Raw genomic sequence first — 18696 nt, 5'->3', positions numbered from 1 at the left:
CATTGTGAAACACTTTCAGGGTAGCATTGCTTAGCAACCCAGCTGAAGAGCGCTCTGCAAAGAGACCGGCAGAAGGGGAAGTTCCTCAGCAGCTACCAACAACGTGTCAAGGCGTAGTGGCTGACACTACAGCAGGGCAAACCGTACTGGAGTATCCAGAGTAAATAGCAATGCTAGAAGAGGCTCGTGCTGCACTTTATAAAATAACAGTGGATATTAACACCTCTCAATGTGTTCAAAAGCTCATTTTTTTGTGTGCTATTTATGTTAAATGATAGGAATACCTGCCCACACATTATAAAAAGCAGATGCCTTCACATCCCCATCAAATGCATTTTTCTAGCAGTACTGTAAAGAATTGAGTTATTTCTATGGCACGACTCCCTCAGTACTGATATGATCATTTATTTATTTATTTTGGATCCCACCGAGTCCAAAAAAAAGGAAACCTGAGCTGTGTAACTTTTGTAAAAGTAGTAATTTTATTTTTTATTTTAAGGCAATCCAATACAAACCGGTTCACATCCAACATATGACAACAATATTGTACAATAATGTTTGGCTTGAAAAATTCACCATGCAAAAGAGAGAGCACAGGAGAGACATCAAAACCGAGAGGAAAAACCCCAATCACTGCTACATGCTGGTTGGCTATACATAATTCCATTATAATGATCTGCAGTAGAAACAAATCCATAACTTTATAAACAAAATCATTGGGCACAACAGAAGAAGAAGAAGAAGAAGAAGAAGAAGAAGAAGAAGAAGAAGAAGAAGAAGAAGAAGAAGAAGAAGAAGAAGAAGAAGCAGTAATAATAATAACAATCACAAAGCTGCTGCCCGTTTGGCACTGCCATGCACATTATCCAGGCAGGTATCATTAGCTTACAGAAGTTGGCACTAAATGGTTCTCTTTCTTACCACTTGTGGCTGACATCGTGACACCAAACTTTGCAGAAGAGAGGTTGTAATCAAGGATGAAATGACCAAGCACGGGCACAAAAATAAAACACCATTCACAGTTCATACTTGTTACATGTTAGCAATAAAATATACAAATAAAAATGCATATACTGATCAATATTTTAAAGACACATGTATTACAGTAAATAATAATGCTAAATAAAACTTTTTAAAAATTATTACTATTACCTTTTTTGTGAAGAAATGGGATTGAAGAATATCTATCTATCTATCTATATCTATCTATCTATATCTATATACATATATATATATATATATATATATATATATATATATATATATATATATATATATATATATACACACATACATACATACATACATACATACAGTGCTCCCTCGCTATAAGGCTCTCGGTTATAAAGCGCCTCGGATATAACTCTTCTACAGCATGTCCCCCAATTACCTATACTAGTGATTCATGCAATATTTCTACAGTAAATACAGTACTGGTGTTGTTCAAACTGTGAACAACTTCTCAGTCTAACTTCCGTTTCTGTCTCTCCCTTTTGATACAGTATCTGAACTGAAGAAAAGCTACGCTGGCACTTTATAACACAGACATCTTATTCAGCATTCGTTTTATAACTAAATAAATATCAGGCGTATTACGTGCAGCTTTCTCCGGGAGACGAGACACTTCATTCCCTCTTCCCCTCTCCCGACCCGCTCTCCTTCTCGCACTTTTGCTTGTCTGTCGCTTCGAACTGAACTCCCAACCGCCATTTAGCCAGGCTACTTATAGTTTAAAAACTGCAAATTAAAATGATCCACGAGTGGGAATGTTACCTTTTTTATTTTTTGTATTAAATATTGCATTGATTACATGGTGCTTTATGCATGGGTAATTCACTGAAAGTTACATTTCTGCTTCACTATATGTGCATTATAGAGAGGGAGTTGTTTTATTTTGTTTTTGTCAGGTTGTTATGTGTCCCGTGGCGCCCCCACCCTCTCCCCTGTTTATAATGCTCTTCGGTTACAAAGCTCATATTGTGTGTCCCCCTGGATTACAGAAAGTCCACTTAACAATTATTCAGTCCTATAATCCTCTCTGGGGTTTGTGGAAATACTGAATCTGTAATAACCCTGAACTGCTTTTGCTTGGGTTACAGGTTCTCCATGTGGGTCATCCTGCTCAATAGGTCATAGAGTAAGAGCATGCTTGTTTTCTTTACTGGTCAACAATAACATCAATGTACTCTATACGAGGTACAATTCATATCACACTTTCATCAATCTTCACATATATACAGTATCTTCCAAGTATTGGAACTCTTGTCAGAAGGTTGTGTGTGTGTGTGTATATATATGTTTTGATTACTGAATATATATATATATATATATATATATATATATATATATATATATATATATATATATATATATATAAAACCGGTAACACTTTCCATTCAGTGTTTCTAATTACTGTGTATTTGCATAGTAGTTACTTAGTAAATACATGTGCACTTACACATAATTACAATGTTATTATGCATAGTTACAATGTACTTAATGTGAAAACCTTTTTGCACAATATAACCCTAACTCCAAACCTAACCCTAACCCCCTTAACCCTTTTCTGAAATGACTGTGTACTTACATATATCATGCAAAAAGATTTACACATTAAGTACCTTGTAACTATGCATAATAACATTGTAATTATGTGTGAGTACATATGTATTTACTAAGTAACTACAATGCAAATACACAGTAATTTGAGACAAAATGTAAAATGTTACCGTAAAATCTTTGTAATGTAAACTGTGTACAACAATTTGGAAGCTAGCTTGTTGACATATTAACGTTTCCTTTAATAGCTTTTCTAAGTTATAAAGTCCAGTAGCTGCTTTGCTTTGGAGCTGTCGCTATGTGCAAAAGAAATCAATTAGGAAATGTTACATTGTGCTGTTCCCATGTTCTCTAGATACTGAACCCTGCCTCATTAGGCAGCCCATGCGTTGACCTCTATAGGTCTCAGCTGCAGCACCTTTATTTAGTTTCGTTGCCCATCACTTGGTCCTTCCACAGTTTGAGACTTGGCCTGGTTCTCTCTAAATCAATGCCTGGCAGTCCATCAGTACTGTTGTGAATACTATTCAGATAATGGGACCAAGTGCACAGTAAAATACTGAAAGAAGAAAAGCAGAAAAGCAGTCACTGCAGATCAGAATGACATTGTAAATCCCTTGCCAGATGTTAGTGTGATGTTTTTAACTACTACACGGTTACACACTCTTTATAATATTAAATACATGCTCTCAGCATTAGCATGAAATGATGTGATCAGGAAACTGACTACTTTCCAAACATTGTGTTGTTAATGCATATTGTTCTATAACTTAAAGGTAGTTATCTGCCTACTGATAAAGAAAGGTGCCAAGTCAACACATATTAAATATTAGAAAATGCATTTGGATTTTGAAGCATATGTTTAATATTCAGCATTTAACATGATTTGTATCTCTTCGTCCACATTGTTATTGTAAGCGTGCCATTTTAATTCATGATTAATCGCTCAACAGTGTTCTCTTTCTAAACACAGGCAGAGAAACGACACAATTCTAGTTTATAAAGTAGATAAATAGCTACTTGTAGGCGTTTATATTTCAGTCAGTTTAGGAAGTTATTAAAATGCTGAATAGATCACTTTGAAAACGATGCTGTATCAAAGTCAAAATGTTTTTTCTTTATTTTTATTCCTGTAAAAATGAGCCCTCATTGTAATATTGGGGCAGACAGTCTCCAAATTGTTTGCTATATATTTAACTTCACATATAAATATCCTTTTTAAATATGTATTCAAAACATCTGTGGGTACAAGTGCAGTTTAATGATAATGAATAACGATTTTAAAAAGTTGTTTGTAATGTAATTTTTGTATTATAAAATGGTGTAATCACTAAAGCAATTCAAGTGTTTGGGCTTTCATTTCTTTAAATTGTTTAATTTAAAAAAGGCTTAAGCTGCCCCCCTTCCTTCCTATTTTGCTTTTACTGAACAGCAAATGTGAATGCCCCATAAAAAACAATGGTAATAATTCAATATGTATTACATCATTATCCGTTATATACTGTTCTGAAAATCTAGACAGTCGCTGAAGGGAATTCAGCGCTGATTTTAAAGAGCGTTGAACAGATATGATGAATGATTTATTAATAAACACGTACATTACAAAATGAGATAACTGGACACCGCCTCCTGCTGACCGTCCAATCAGGGGGATGATAGGGGGGGATGTGGGTGAGCAGTTCCAAGATATGCCCACAAGGGGCTCATTTACCAATCAAAACATGGGCCTAAGTTGCTGGGAGGACATTTTTCAGAAAGCCGGGTCGCGCTTCATTCAGAGGAGTGAGACATTCAAACACAATAGCTCAGAGATCTTTAAAGATGGGTAAACTGCTGCATTGATGTTTTCTTCTACCTGACGTGGACATTTTTATACAACGAGGAACATTTTGCAAGCAACTGAGCAACCGTTACCAAGAGAGAAAAAAAAGGAGCCAGAGAATTGCATACTCTGCGCTGTTGATATCTAGCAGAACAAGGTCAGGCCAAATGGTTCCTGCTGATGCTTTTATAGCCATGCAAGATCCTCTTTTATTACCAAACAGGGCTGAACTAGAGATTACAGGACCAGACTTTCATATTTTGTGTTTGGTGCCAAATGAGAGAAACAGATTCGGTAGGTTTTGGGATTCAGAGTTCCGGCTTCCTGCACATATTTGTTAGTTTTACCATGATGTTTTGCATACATAAGTAACTGAGAGTGTCATACTGGTGTAAAATGTTATTAACGATTGCAATCGTCACTCCTAATAAGAGAAGCAGTAGATAAATACTAGGGGTTGTGTAGACACTATAGGTTTAGACCCTTTCATACGGTGTGTCTTCTAAAGAGGGAGGTGCAGTGCACCATGAAGATGATTGTTAAGAAGTAATTCGATGATTTATTTTGGTGTGCTGTCACAAGAGTCCTCTGTTCAACCTCGAGCGGCTTTGAGCAGGTAAAACAAAACAGATCACAGCAGGCCAGTGTGAAACGTGAAGACCTCTCGAGGAGCACGCATTCTCATTCCCAGCAGGATTCATTATAGCCAAGGGAGAAGAAAAAGGCAATTAGCATTAAGACTAAAAAAAACTAATTTTAATATTATGCTGAAGAGCTACTTAGTTGCTCCATGTCATGCTTTGTTCGTCACTGTTATTAGGAAAGCCGCTAGTAGATGCTTCGACTTCAAATAAACTTCATAAAAGGAAATGGTCCCCTCAAGGACACTGATATTTTCCATTATAAATAGTTAAAACTCTATAAATCATTGTGTGTAAACTTCATAACCCAAAGGACACCGTTTAGAAAGGTATCTACATACAAACGTACAGCTTTCTCCTACGCACTGCTCAGCGCTCATCACACTACAAGGTCTTCAGAACAGGTAGACAATCACACACGGGAAGAGGAATCTACACAATCAGAACCACACTCTTCTGTGTGACAAAAAAAGCCATTCCTTTCTTTCTCTTCTCTCTCTCTCTCTCTCCCGGTCCTTTGTCTTACAACGTGCCTTTGTCAGTGTATCTCAGTGTATCTCAGTTTGTTGCGTGACAGTAACAGTACAAAATACCGACTCTTCTGCTTCTCACCCTGCTATCTATGGACAGAACACGAGCGGCTGATACACAAGACATTCAAGACCCCTCTACGTGTCCCGGGGCCCTCCACCGGCTCTGCTGTCAGATCTGTGTGTGGAGGGTGTGGCTGGGGGGCGTGTAGGGGGGCGGGGACGGGTTGGGTTTGATGCCCCGCGTCTTCATGTAGGAGATGAACTGCTCTGGGATCTCTGCCAGGACGTCCTTGGCCAGCCGGGCCATGCTGAGCACGTGGTTCCCTGTGCGGTCCATGTAATCTCGAAACGGGACGAACTGCAGGACAAACAGGAATTGCTCAGACATAATATTCAAAGGCTTTACTTATTTTTAAAGGGATCTTAAAGACAGCAGAGATTTTTTTAAGGATATTCAAAACTAGTAGTTAACTGTTCGCTCCCTTTGCTCCATAATTTTGCAGTCCATGATTTTCCCAAAGTTATATTATGCATTTACCATAGCTTACCATGGTCTGCAATTATTCTTTTTTATATACAGCTCTGGAAAAAATTAAGATACCACTGCAAAATGATCAGTTTCACTGGTTTTACTATTTATAGGTATGTGTTTGGGTAAAATGAACATTTTTGTTTTATTCTATAAACTACTGACAACATTTCTCCCAAATTCCAAATAAAAATATTGTCATTTAGAGCATTTATTTGCAGAAAATGACAACTGGTAAAAATAACAAAAAAGATGCAGTGTTGTCAGACCTCGAATAATGCAAAGAAAATAAGTTCATATTCATTTTTAAACAACACAATACTCTTCTTAGGAAGAGTTCAGAAATCAATATTTGGTGGAATAACCCTGATTTTCAAGCACAGCTTTCATGCGTCTTGGCATGCTCTCCACCAGTCTTTCACATTGATGTTGGGTGACTTTATGCCACTCCTGGCGCACAAATTCAAGCATTGTCCTGCTGGAAAAACCAATCCTCAGAGTTGGGGAACATTGTCAGAGCAGAAGGAAGCAAGTTTTCTTCCAGGACAACCTTGTACTTGGCTTGATTCGTGCCAAAGCTGCCCGATTCCAGCCTTGCTGAAGCACCCCCAGATCATCACCGATCCTCCACCACATTTCACAGTGGGTGTGAGACACTGTGGCTTGTAGGCCTCTCCAGGTCTCCGTCTAACCATTAGACGACCAGGTGTTGGGCAAAGCTGAAAATTTGACTCATCTGGGGGTGCTTCAGCAAGGCTGGAATCGGGCAGATTTGTCTTTGTGCAGGACGCATGAATCAAGCCAAGTACAAGGTTATCCTGGAAGAAAACTTACTTCCTTCTGCTCTGACAATGTTCTCCAACTCTGAGGATTGGTTTTTCCAGCAGGACAATGCTCCATGCCACACAGCCAGGTCAATCAAGGTGTGGATGGAGGACCACCAGATCAAGACCCTGTCATGGCCAGCCCAATCTCCAGACCTGAACCCCATTGAAAACCTCTGGAATGTGATCAAGAGGAAGATGGATGGTCACAAGCCATCAAACAAAGCCGAGCTGCTTGAATTTGTGCGCCAGGAGTGGCATAATGTCACCCAACATCAATGTGAAAGACTGGTGGAGAGCATGCCAAGACGCATGAAAGCTGTGCTTGAAAATCAGGGTTATTCCACCAAATATTGATTTCTGAACTCTTCCTAAGTTAAAACATTAGTATTGTGTTGTTTAAAAATGAATATGAACTTATTTTCTTTGCATTATTCGAGGTCTGACAACACTGCATCTTTTTTGTTATTTTGACCAGTTGTCATTTTCTGCATATAAATGCTCTAAATGACAATATTTGTATTTGGAATTTGGGAGAAATGTTGTCAGTAGTTTATAGAATAAAACAAAAATGTTCATTTTACACAAACACATACCTATAAATAGTAACCAGAGAAACTTATAATTTTGCATTGGTCTCTTAATTTTGTTCAGAGCTGTATATGCTTAATCATATCTCTCTGTGCTTTGCCATGTTTTCACTATTCTTTATTACACTTTGTTGTACTTTTACTCTGGGAAACTTCTATCAGGGATGTTAAAGAGTAAGTTGAGGAGTTCCCATAAATATAGTGTTATACATCCCCATGTGTGGCTACAACTGTTTAAGTAATGTACCTGTCATTTTTCTTTTTTGTTGTTGACATCATTGACCACTTTTTATACTTATAACTTTAAAGTCTGATTCAAAGCTCTTCTCAAAATGTTCACTCTAGTGCACTGGGGTTGAGACCTGTTCTCTAAATCACTGCAGGAAGAAAAAAAAAAAAAAACAACAAGTGCTCTGGCTTTTCCGTATCACATCCTGGATCGTAATTGCTGTGTTTGACAAGGTGGGTACTAATCCTTACACTATCAGTGACATTTTGAAATAAGTTTTGAAACAAACTTTAGTGTAAAAAGTCAGGATGTTAACAATGAAAAAGAAAAATGACAGGTACGTTATTTATTATTTATTATTATTATTATTATTTATTTCTTAGCAGACGCCCTTATCCAGGGCGACTTACAATCGTAAGCAAAAACATTTCAAGTGTTGTAGCAGCACGTGGGGATGCGAAACGCTATATTCTTCTCAACCCCGCCACTTACTCTTAACCCCTGTCAGAAAACTTTAAAAAGTAATCTATGTAAACTATGTACAGCATGCAGGAATATGTCATCCTAAATACTCTCATCGCTCTTCAGTGATTTATAAAAACTTGAAATATACTGAGGCTACAATTATGTCACCCTTGATGGATGAGCTTAATAATACTCTAATAATTGGAAGGTATATTGGTCCCAGAATCATTTTGTGTGCGTCCTAAGTGACCCTTAATTCTCTTATCTTTGATGTACGGGGCTGTAGAAACTTGTATCCCTCCTCTGCACAGACTGCCGTTATTCTTCTGTAATATAGCAACACAAACATCTCAGCTGCTGTGCACACACCTCTCCGAACCGGCAATTGAAATTATTTCCTGCTTGTACTGCGACAGGGAGCACAATGACATTAAAAAGAGCAGTGTTGCCTTTTCTTGCTCGATGAAAGACAGAACCAATGACTTAGCGGTGTCTCACTGCTCACTGAGCCTCCCTGTAATCTCAACACAATGAACGCACAGCCTCTGAATGGCACATGAGGGATTTGCCTTGCAGGATCCCGGCACTCATGGAATTACAATAGACCCCTGTTCCTGTAATGACTGCTTAAGGTCCAAAAAAAGCTATGTGAGCAGTATGCTTTCCCATTGCCAGTGTGCATATCTGTACACGCAGTACAGTCCATAACCTGGTAACACTTTACGTGTCTCGAATTACTGTGCATTTACTTAGTAGTTACCTAGTAAAAGATTGACACATTAAGTACATTGTAAGTATGCACAATAACATTGTAATTATGTGTAAGTGCACATTTATTTACTAAGTATCTACTATGTAAATGCACAGTAATTAGAGCCACTTAAAATGTTACCCATAACTGAATGTAACAGGGCAGCAGGACAGTAATTATTTTGCTTGATACAGTTATCACGTCAGATTGCTGTTTTGTTGAATGTAAAAGAAAAAACAATGAAACCATATATATATCTTACCTTGCAGTATTAAGGGCTTTCTATGTTGTGCTGTGTATTGTGTCAAAGTACCCAGTACCAAGACTGGGTTTATAGAGGTTTCCTGTAACAGGATACTGGGGAATTCTCTCTCCATAAAAAAAATAAAAAATGCATATGAAATGTAGGATGGAAAAATCTGCCGGAAGATGCCAACGCTCTCACCTGGACAATATCGCGCTCAGCCAACTTCCCTCGGGAAGAGATTCTGATATCATCTCCATCCAATTCCACCATTGCTAAAAAAGAGAAAGGAGGTGGCAAACACATCAATACATCAGAAAGTGCACTGTGCTCTCCGAAGGGCTGGCTTGTCTTTTTGCCTTTAACCCCGGGTGTAGTTTAATGTTAGTTGTGCTGTAATGACACTATAATCACCTGTAATCACAGCTGCTTCATATTTTCCTTTGACTCCTAAATTACATTTATTTCTACATTACATGTCCCTTAAAGTGGGGTCTATAACTTAAACGAAGAGGTGTTTTCAACACCACCTAAGACAGGGAAGTGGGATTTCCTGGCACAGCTGATCACTAAATTACACTTTATGGAGACATTTCTAAAGAAAAATGAATTTGAGTACATTATAAAAACACATTTTTTACATTCAAACCAGTTAATCGTAGGGTATATTTCTTCATATAGTGAAAACGTTATTCTCTTGATAATCTTCAGAGTCTCAGCTGTTTAGAAATGTATAATACGTATACTTTCGGTGGATATTTGTACTGATACACAAGCTGAAAGTCACGCTATGTCCGTCAGACCTGAAACAGGTCAAATGTTCTCCAGAGCATAGAGTTAATAGAGGTATTTAAAATTGTCAAGGGGTTTAACAAAGTAACTGTTGAGAATTCTTTTTCACAGGTCACAGAGAACAGAACCAGGGTCTACGGGTGAAATCTGAAGCAGGTCATATTCAGAATCGAGGGGAGAAGGAGCTTTTTCACAGAAAGGGCGGTGAGCCATTGGACAGAGTTGCTGAAGCAGAGACTCGGATCCTTGAATAGACTGGATACTGTCATGAACAGTATTGTATAACTCTCTCTGTGACCACAATAAGACCTTTAGCTAGCCGCCTGGAGGAAGGGCGGTCCGGTCTAGCCACGGATTCCCAGAGGTTTCATTTCCCCTACTAACCTGGTTAGGGTGTTTTTGTTTTTTTTCTCTTGAGTGCTAACGGACCACGCTGGCACCAAACCGAGCGAGCATAGGTGGGCCGAATGGCCTTTCCTCGTTCTGGAATTTCCTATGTTCTATGTTCGTATAGAAGAGTCACAGATCAAAACACCATTCATCTTTCGAAATCGTCACTTTTCTTTTGTGGTGATGGTGGTGGGGAGGTTTGCACAATAGACATCCCTCTATGAACAAAGCTCACAGGTACTAATGCATTGCACATGCACAGTAGTTTATTTCTTACCATCAAATTCAGCCTGTCCCACTCCAACAATGATGATGGACATTGGAAGTTTAGCAGCCTGGAGGAAACATATAAACACATTTTTATTGCAAGTCAAATACTGTAGAGCTTGACCACTAGCTATTTCAAATATTTTATACTTGGGCTTTGTAAAGGTATAAAGGCAAGAGTCAGAAGCTAAGCAGGGTCAGGTCTGTACTTGAATGGGAGACTTGACACCCTAGTGCTATCCTTCAGGTGAGACATTAACCCAAGCTCCATGCAGTAAACCTGTTGATAAATGGACGTTCTGGTGAAGGGTGGGTTGATACTGACAGACAGGACTGTTGGGGCAGGATATTTCAGGGTGGAGGGGGTTCAGCTATCCAAATATGTTGTAAATCTATTGGGTATAAAAATAAAATAATAGAATTAACTGTCACATTAACCTTCCTGATTCTGTTATTTTTAGCTACACCCCCCACAGTACAGCACTCCTAATGACCAGCCGCAGAAACACAAGGAGAATCTATCTAATACAACTATTAATTTCTTTCAAATTTCAAGCACAGTTGAAAAGCTGCTCTGATCTATCCGAGAAACACAAAATGAAAAGCAGAGAAGAGATACTACAATGTTCTTTCTATTTCATATGTGTCTTAACAATCAAAATATTGTATTGTTTTTAACTTTGCATTGTACAATGCTAAACAATAAGATACAGCCAGGATTTAAACCTAATTCACAGATATGGGTCTATTCAATTGATCTAAGGGTGGTGCATCAAAAATAAGGGGTCTTTGTGAAACATCTCTAACAGTGAGTGCAAGTCTCTTTAATGTATTTCTTTCTTTAGTAAAAAGACTGTCCCAACAGTATTTTTAACTTTATACTGTGCATGTACCACAGTTTATTCTGGTTTTCCATGTTTAATAATATGCTTTCCCATAGCTCGTTATTCTTACAGAGCTTACCTATGTTTTACCATGCTTTTACACTTTGCTACGCTTTTACTATGGGAATATTTAAACCACCACTGTTTAGATTAATTGAATAAATCCAATGGTCTTCACATTACATACAGTATTATCACAAACAGGAAAGAAAATCAGAAACGACAACTTGATGCACACACTGTAGTGTTGATCAGCAACGCAGCTCATCCAGCGTTGTTGTGTGGTTCAGTTTGGGTTTCGCTGGTGCCTGCAGGGCAGAGTACAGCCAGATGAGACCTGAAACTGACCAGGGGGTTGCAGTTCCAGTATCAGTTTGATTAACAGCTGAGTTCCTGTCCAGAGAGACAGGGCTGCAGGAAGGAATTTCTTCACAATCTCAGTAGTGTTCCCTTTAGGACTAAAGTAAGGGCTGGGGGCTACACAGCTCAATAGCTTTCCCAATTGCTGCACTGTCACTCTCAATAGGCACTGGAGAGTTGAAAAGTTAATTAAAAAGAAAAAAAAGACATAGTGCACTTTTTAAAGCACTGAGTTAGTGTACCAAATACAGATATAATCTCTGTAAAGCAATGTGGGGTTTGTATTTACTTTTTGTTTGTTTTTTGATCATCAGTATTTCAGTTAATAGTTTTGTGTCCCAGGTAATCTGTGTTGGAATGCCCAGAGACAGTCCGCTTGTCCAGGAGCAGTGTGAGTGTTACTGCTGCAGAGAGTGGGAGATTGCCCTTCTATCAACTGACAATAGATTTGAACAGCGCTGACTGACACGGCGATTGAGAGTGACAAACGAGGGGCACTGAGAGAAGCCAAGCGCTGATACAGTTTCCCCCTGCCTGGCAGCAAACTCAGTAGTCTTCTGAAGAACTCCTTGAATAGTACACAAATCTCAAAACCTGGCACTGTTTATGGGTCTCAACAAACAAACAAACGGTACCTCACACCAGCTTGCTTCTGTTTGTACTCTGAAGTTGATGCTATTTTTGAAGCTAGATTTAATTAGTCACTGCTAAAACGTGAAGCTGCATTGCCAATACAGTAATGAGTTTCACATGTCTGTAGAGAGAGTGGGCATGTTTGTTGCTCGAGACACCTATTGGTTTGGGGGTGATAGCCCAAGGAGAAAAGTTGGGGTGTGTGGGTAAAATTACATAATTCATTATCAACACAACGCAGAAAGCTGCATAGATGGATGAGAAAAACTGTCAAAGGTATACAAAGGGAGGAATGTAGAATTGGCATACATTGTTAAATGAATACACACGTGTCCTTGCAAACAGCATGTTAGCATACCACAATTTAAAGATGTTATTGCTACACATAAAGGTACAAACTTAAATAAAAACATAACTGAAACAGCACTCGCAGTTTGCACAAACAAAAATAGCTTTAGAAAGAAGGGAAAGACATCTGCAAACTCTTCACTACCTCCCCTCTTTCCCCACCCACCCCCTGTCCTCTGCTCACTCACTCCCCATGACCCTCTGCAACCCCTACTATTCTACCCTCCTTCTCGCCCCTCTCAGACTCCCCAAGGCTCAGTCTGGTTACCCCTCCTGTTTTCTTTCTACACCTGCTCCCTGGGTCCCCTCATCTCCTCCCATGGCTTCTTGTATCATCTCTATGCTGATGATGCCCAGATCTTCCTCTCCTTTCCCCCTTCTGACTCCAACGTTTCCTCCTGTATCTTGACCTGCCTCTCGGCCATCTCCTCCTGGATTCACTTCCATCATCTCAAACTCAACATCTCCAAGTCAGACCTTCCTTTTCTTCCCCCTCTTCCTCCCCCACCGCTGACCTCTTTATCTCTATTCATCTTGATTACACAACCCTCTCTCCCTCCTCATCCACCAAGAAACTCGGTGTCACCCTCGACCCTTCCCTCTCTTATTCTCAGCACATCTCTACTCTGGCATGCTCCTGTCACTTCTTCCTCAGCAACATATGCAGAATTCGCCCCTTCCTCACCGACTACTCCACACAGCTCCTAGTTCAGGCCCTGGTACTGTCCCGCCTTGACTACTGCAACTCCCTCCTGGCCGGCCTCCCTGCCTCTGCTCGCCTTGTCTTTTCCATTCCTCATTTCTCTCACGCTACACTGCTGCTCAGCTCTCTGCACTGGCTCCCTGTCACTGCTCGCCTCCAATTCAAAACACATGTACTCACCTATCGCTGTCTTGACCATTCTGCTCCATCCTATCTCGAGATTATCATTTCTCCCTACATCCCCTCTCGCCCCCTCTGCTCCTCTACCACCGGCAGATTAGCTGTAACCCCCCTCCACTCCCCCGCCTCAAGAGCCCGCTCCTTCTCCACCCTTGCCCCTCAGTGGTGGAATGACCTACCCACGGATATCAGGACTGCTCAGTCCCTGACCACCTTCCGTGCCGCCTCAAGACATACCTGTTCAGAAGCATCTGTAAACCTCACAACTCTCAACTATATGGGACTATATGGCACCCAACTGTACCAGTAGTTGCATCATCTTGTACTTGCACTGAACTGCTCCATACCTTGCTGTATTCTACTACTGCTCTTAATTATAGCTACTTCCTGTATCTTGTATTTGACTTTACTCTTATAGGATCCATATTCACGGTTTTTGTAATTGCTCTTATTTGAAATCATTCTCATCCATTCATCGTATTCACTACATGCTCATACTGGACTTTACTCATATAAGCAAATAGTTTTAATATAAGTTAACTGCTCTCAGTCAAACCCGCTCTCATCTAAAAAAAGGTACTATTGACAAACATCTTGACAGCGCAGTACACAAAAACAAGAAAATCAAACTTGAAGATCAGGCCAAACAATACCAAAAGCAGGTCACAATCACAGGATTATTTAAAAAGAGCACAGAAAGTGGAGAAACACGTAATGTCAACACGTTTGAATTAGTGGAAGCCTTTAGTGCAGTGAACATACCAATTCAACGGCTGGTCAATGAAAAAAATCCTGAATTGTGGAGCCGTGCCTAACAGTGACACACTCAGACGAGAGTATCTCCCTACAGTGTATGCAGCACACGAAGAATAATTAAATGGCAAAATGAACGATGAGTGTTTGCTTTGTATGCGACGAGGACACTGATGATCAAGGCAACTGTTTTTGTACATTATTTCCATCCCACAGAGCTTTACAGCTGCTAATTCAGAGGAACTTACTGCTTACTTAGTAGATACACTGCATCTTGGCTCTGTTAACCTCACAGTAGTAGTAGGTCAGCACATCATTAAGACGCTTGTGAAGAATGGCATTGATCTCAACTGTGTGTCTGCCTTTGCAATAGACAATGTAACAGAGGGAGAAACGCTAGCTGTGCTTAGTCATATAAGATGTTTTTTTTTTAATATAATTTTTTTGGGTTGCTAGGCTCCAGTGGCATATGATGTTATATAATTTACTAATAATTTGAATGTATCTATGGTTTAAAAAAATACTTTCTACATACTACTAGAAATGTACACAGTTAGTATAAAGAAAAACACAAAAGCTTCGGTCTTGTCATTTCAGATTTGCACTTAATGTTTCTCCTGTGTTTAAAATGTTGGGATTATCGGCAGCGATATAGGCTATGGCAATTACACGGTCATTTTAATTAATGTGTCAACACAAGTTTTAAAGGTTTACAAAACTTGAAAATGTTGCTGAATTTATCATTCAAGGTTGCTTTTAAAAAATCTATTTTGTCTGCTTGTTACTTTTTTTTGCAGCCAACACAGACCACAGCTAAAGTTTGTTACATTTTAAAAGTTTTTTTTCAATAGCGACTGGAGTTCCAATGTTACATTTTAAAGAGTTGACTTAGTAGCTAGGTGTGACAGGATTGAAAGGAGTCCCTGTTGTAATTCGCCCTCCCGACCACCGGCAGCGCTGTGTAGGGTTGACCGTGATTGGGTCAGGAGGCTGAACTCTGACCATACAGGAAGTTCCGGGTCAGGCGGCCATCTTGGACCAAGGTGGAACCATGCGGCCGTCAGGTCCCATCATTGCAATCAGCTGTGCTGTTCTCATCGATTGGCTGACGTGAGACGGCGTGCTGATTGCAGGGGTGGGACTTGGCAGTATTTAAGCAATATGGTTTTGCCATTCGGCCCCCTGTCCTGAACTGAAAACACGTGCTGTGCTTTGTTGTTGTTTTGTTTTATCAAACTGCTGTAATTCGCAGAAGCTTGAAACTTAAGGAACTTTATTATTATTATTATTATTATTTATTTCTTAGCAGACGCCCTTATCCAGGGCGACTTACAATTGTTACAAGATACCCATTTATACAGTTGGGTTTTTACTGGAGCAATCTAGGTAAAGTACCTTGCTCAAGGGTACAGCAGCAGTGTCCCCACCGGGGATTGAACCCACGACCCTCCGGTCAAGAGTCCAGAGCCCTAACCACTACTCCACACTGCTGCCCCACTTTGGTGGATTGCCGCAGTGGAAGAAACCCAGGACAAGCCAGTAATCCGTGGAAGGGGGCCCGGAGGCGGTGAGAGGAAACCCACTGCAGGAGCACAGAGAAACCCAGTGCTTCCTTTATTGTTGTTTGTAACGAGACGTTTTTGTTTATTCTTTTTATTTGAAACCTGAGTTTACCATCGCTGGTATTCCAGGTGGTTTTCTTGTTTATTTTCTGGAATACTGGACTGTTCTATTTTTGTTTGTTAAAATAAAATCCTGCCTGTACCGTTGATGGTACAGGGCTCCAAGGACTAAATGACACTTCCGGCTCCTGTGTGCTGTCATTTCTGGTCCTTCCCTAAAGCTCCACCCACTACCCTCCCACACTAGGCTACATGTTAAAATGTTTCAGCCTTGGCTTTTGAGTGATGTTCTTGATGACAATAACACAACTTACATCAGTAGAATATAATGTAAACTGAACATTTGTTTTCTGGTGATTATTTTGATTTATTTACTTATTTATTTGAATAAAATGGCGGGTTAGTTAGTGACACTCCTTGAAATGTGTTTGTTTTTTTGAGGAGATCAAATCTGATCTAGAGCCGCTTACAGACAGCAGTCATGCAGTGCCAGGTCTCGTCATATCTGATCTAGAGCCACTTACAGATAGCAGTCATGCAGTGCCAGGTCTTGTCATATCTGATCTAGAGCCACTTACAGATAGCAGTCATGCAGTGCCAGGTCTCGTCATATCTGATCTAGAGCTCTTACAGATAGGAGTCATGCAGTGCCAGGTCTAGTCATATCTGATCTAGAGCCACTTACAGATAGGAGTCATGCAGTGACAGGTCTAGTGACATTGCTGGGCACACTACATTATTAGCATCTGGGTCGTTTCAGACACTTTGTCAGCAATTGGTTGGCTATCCCAATCCACGTTTTCCTGGTGTTTACAGCAGGTACCGAATGCCCTGTTAAAACACACAGGGAATTATATCTATTATCCCAGAGAGACAGATGCTCGCTACGATAAGTGGCCTCTTACAAAGTTTCTGGCTTTCCAAATGTGTTGGGGGCTATTGATTGCACCCACGTAGCACTGTCACCACCCCAGGATATAGGACATATTTTTCATACTAGGAAGCATTAGCACTCCAAATGGTGTGTGATGCGAAATTGAGGATTCTTTATGTGGTCGCCAGCTATCCTGACACAGCACACGACTCGTACATCCTCAGACAGTCTGGGATATATGAAGATTACGAGGCAGGTGTATATGGAGTTGGCTTCTTGTCCTATGCAACAATTTCATCAACGTAAAATATCTTTGAAATATACAAAAGAAAAGTTTGGAAACTGTAAGGTTCAATAAATGAACGTACAGAGTGAGAGTTGAGGTGCAGTCATAAATACAAGCAATCAAACGACAGTCCATTTATTTTCCTTTATTCTTCTAGATTATACATGATCTGATTTCGTTTTCTTCTAACCCTACACACGTTAGGTCATTCCTGTTGGGTTTATTTGTTGTCGTGTTGAACCATTGGTTTAGTTCCTTTTTTTGTTTCTGATGTTTAAGAGGGGATGCAAGGATACGAACGCTTACTTCCCTGGCAGTTGTAACAGACTGGAACAAGTTATTTACACTTCCCTGAGGCTCCAGTCCTCTAGTTTTGTTCTTCTGACCTCCACCTCCCACTGCTCTCTCCAGGGCTTGCTTCACTCATTCATGAGATCCCTGCCTAGCTTCCTTGATTCAGCTAGAGGCGTGTGTGGCTAGGTTCTGAGAGGAGAGGCCATTGGGCACAGATTTTTATATTTTGGGAGTTGAAAGCATCTTTGAAAACAAAGTCTCTATCATCATGCTTTTCACCTCTGGAGGTCTGGATTTGAATCTGGCTCAGGTTCCTACAGCAATAAGGCTGGTGCGCTCAGCCTAGCCTAACATATAGTCCACATTCAATACCCAGGGAACACTTCTGTCTAGCTACACTGTTATTATACTGGAATGTGTTGTTGCATTGTATTGTGAATAGCCAACCACATGTGTAAATATAGTGTAATTACAAAAGACGTGAGCAACACATTTCATTGTTTAATAATAATGTCAATGCATTATAACTACACAACAGTGTATGTGATTACTGTGTTACTACAATGGGATCACAATATAGATATAAGACACTTCATGAGAAGTGCAACCAATTAACATCATAAAAATGATTTGCCCAAATTCCAATGCATGGTCTGTCTCTTCCTCCCAGTTTTGGTTTAAAGCTGTTTTGAATCCTGTTACAGAACTAGCTGAGATGTAACAACAAGAAAAGATTCCTTTAGCACCGGAGTTTGTAATTAGTATGAATATAATACAGTAATTAGTGAACAATCCTGCTGGTAATCATCATTGCTGTTTCTACTGCTGTTTACACCCCTCAGTGAATGGCAACTGTGATGAGACACAATACCTTCAGGTGCTGCCACTCCAGAGGTGCAATCATTATTGACAATCTGTGACACTTTCTCATTTCATCTTACTGCTATTTATGTGTTATTATATTATTAAAATCTGTACCAAGAAAGAAATGCACATCAATATACATTTATAAATGCAACACAAAGAACCATTTGAAAACATATGCTTGTGTTGTTAAAATCCACTTTCCTTTTCCTCTTTAGCTCACCCAATTACTCTGGGTGTACATTACTGATGTGTTTTA

At 39.8% G+C, this 18696-nt stretch overlaps 1 protein-coding gene across 2 annotated transcripts in view; it reads right to left on the bottom strand.

Annotated features, from left to right (window-relative positions):
• Positions 1–2833: 2833 nt before the first annotated feature.
• Positions 2834–18696, bottom strand: part of LOC117964436 (copine-8-like) — a 148727-nt gene continuing 132864 nt past the window's right edge. For both annotated transcript variants that reach the window (XM_059004783.1, XM_059004784.1), the window contains 3 exons: positions 10647–10704; positions 9389–9462; positions 2834–5913 (listed from right to left, as the gene is read on the bottom strand). In XM_059004783.1, coding sequence (XP_058860766.1) covers positions 5725–5913; positions 9389–9462; positions 10647–10704 — 321 coding nt within the window. In that variant the 3' untranslated portion in view covers positions 2834–5724. The remainder of the gene's footprint in view (positions 5914–9388; positions 9463–10646; positions 10705–18696) is intronic.

This window comes from Acipenser ruthenus, chromosome 30 (assembly GCF_902713425.1).
Source record: "Acipenser ruthenus chromosome 30, fAciRut3.2 maternal haplotype, whole genome shotgun sequence".
Taxonomy (NCBI): Eukaryota; Metazoa; Chordata; class Actinopteri; order Acipenseriformes; family Acipenseridae; genus Acipenser; species Acipenser ruthenus.
This window is presented reverse-complemented; position numbering and strand designations above follow the sequence as displayed.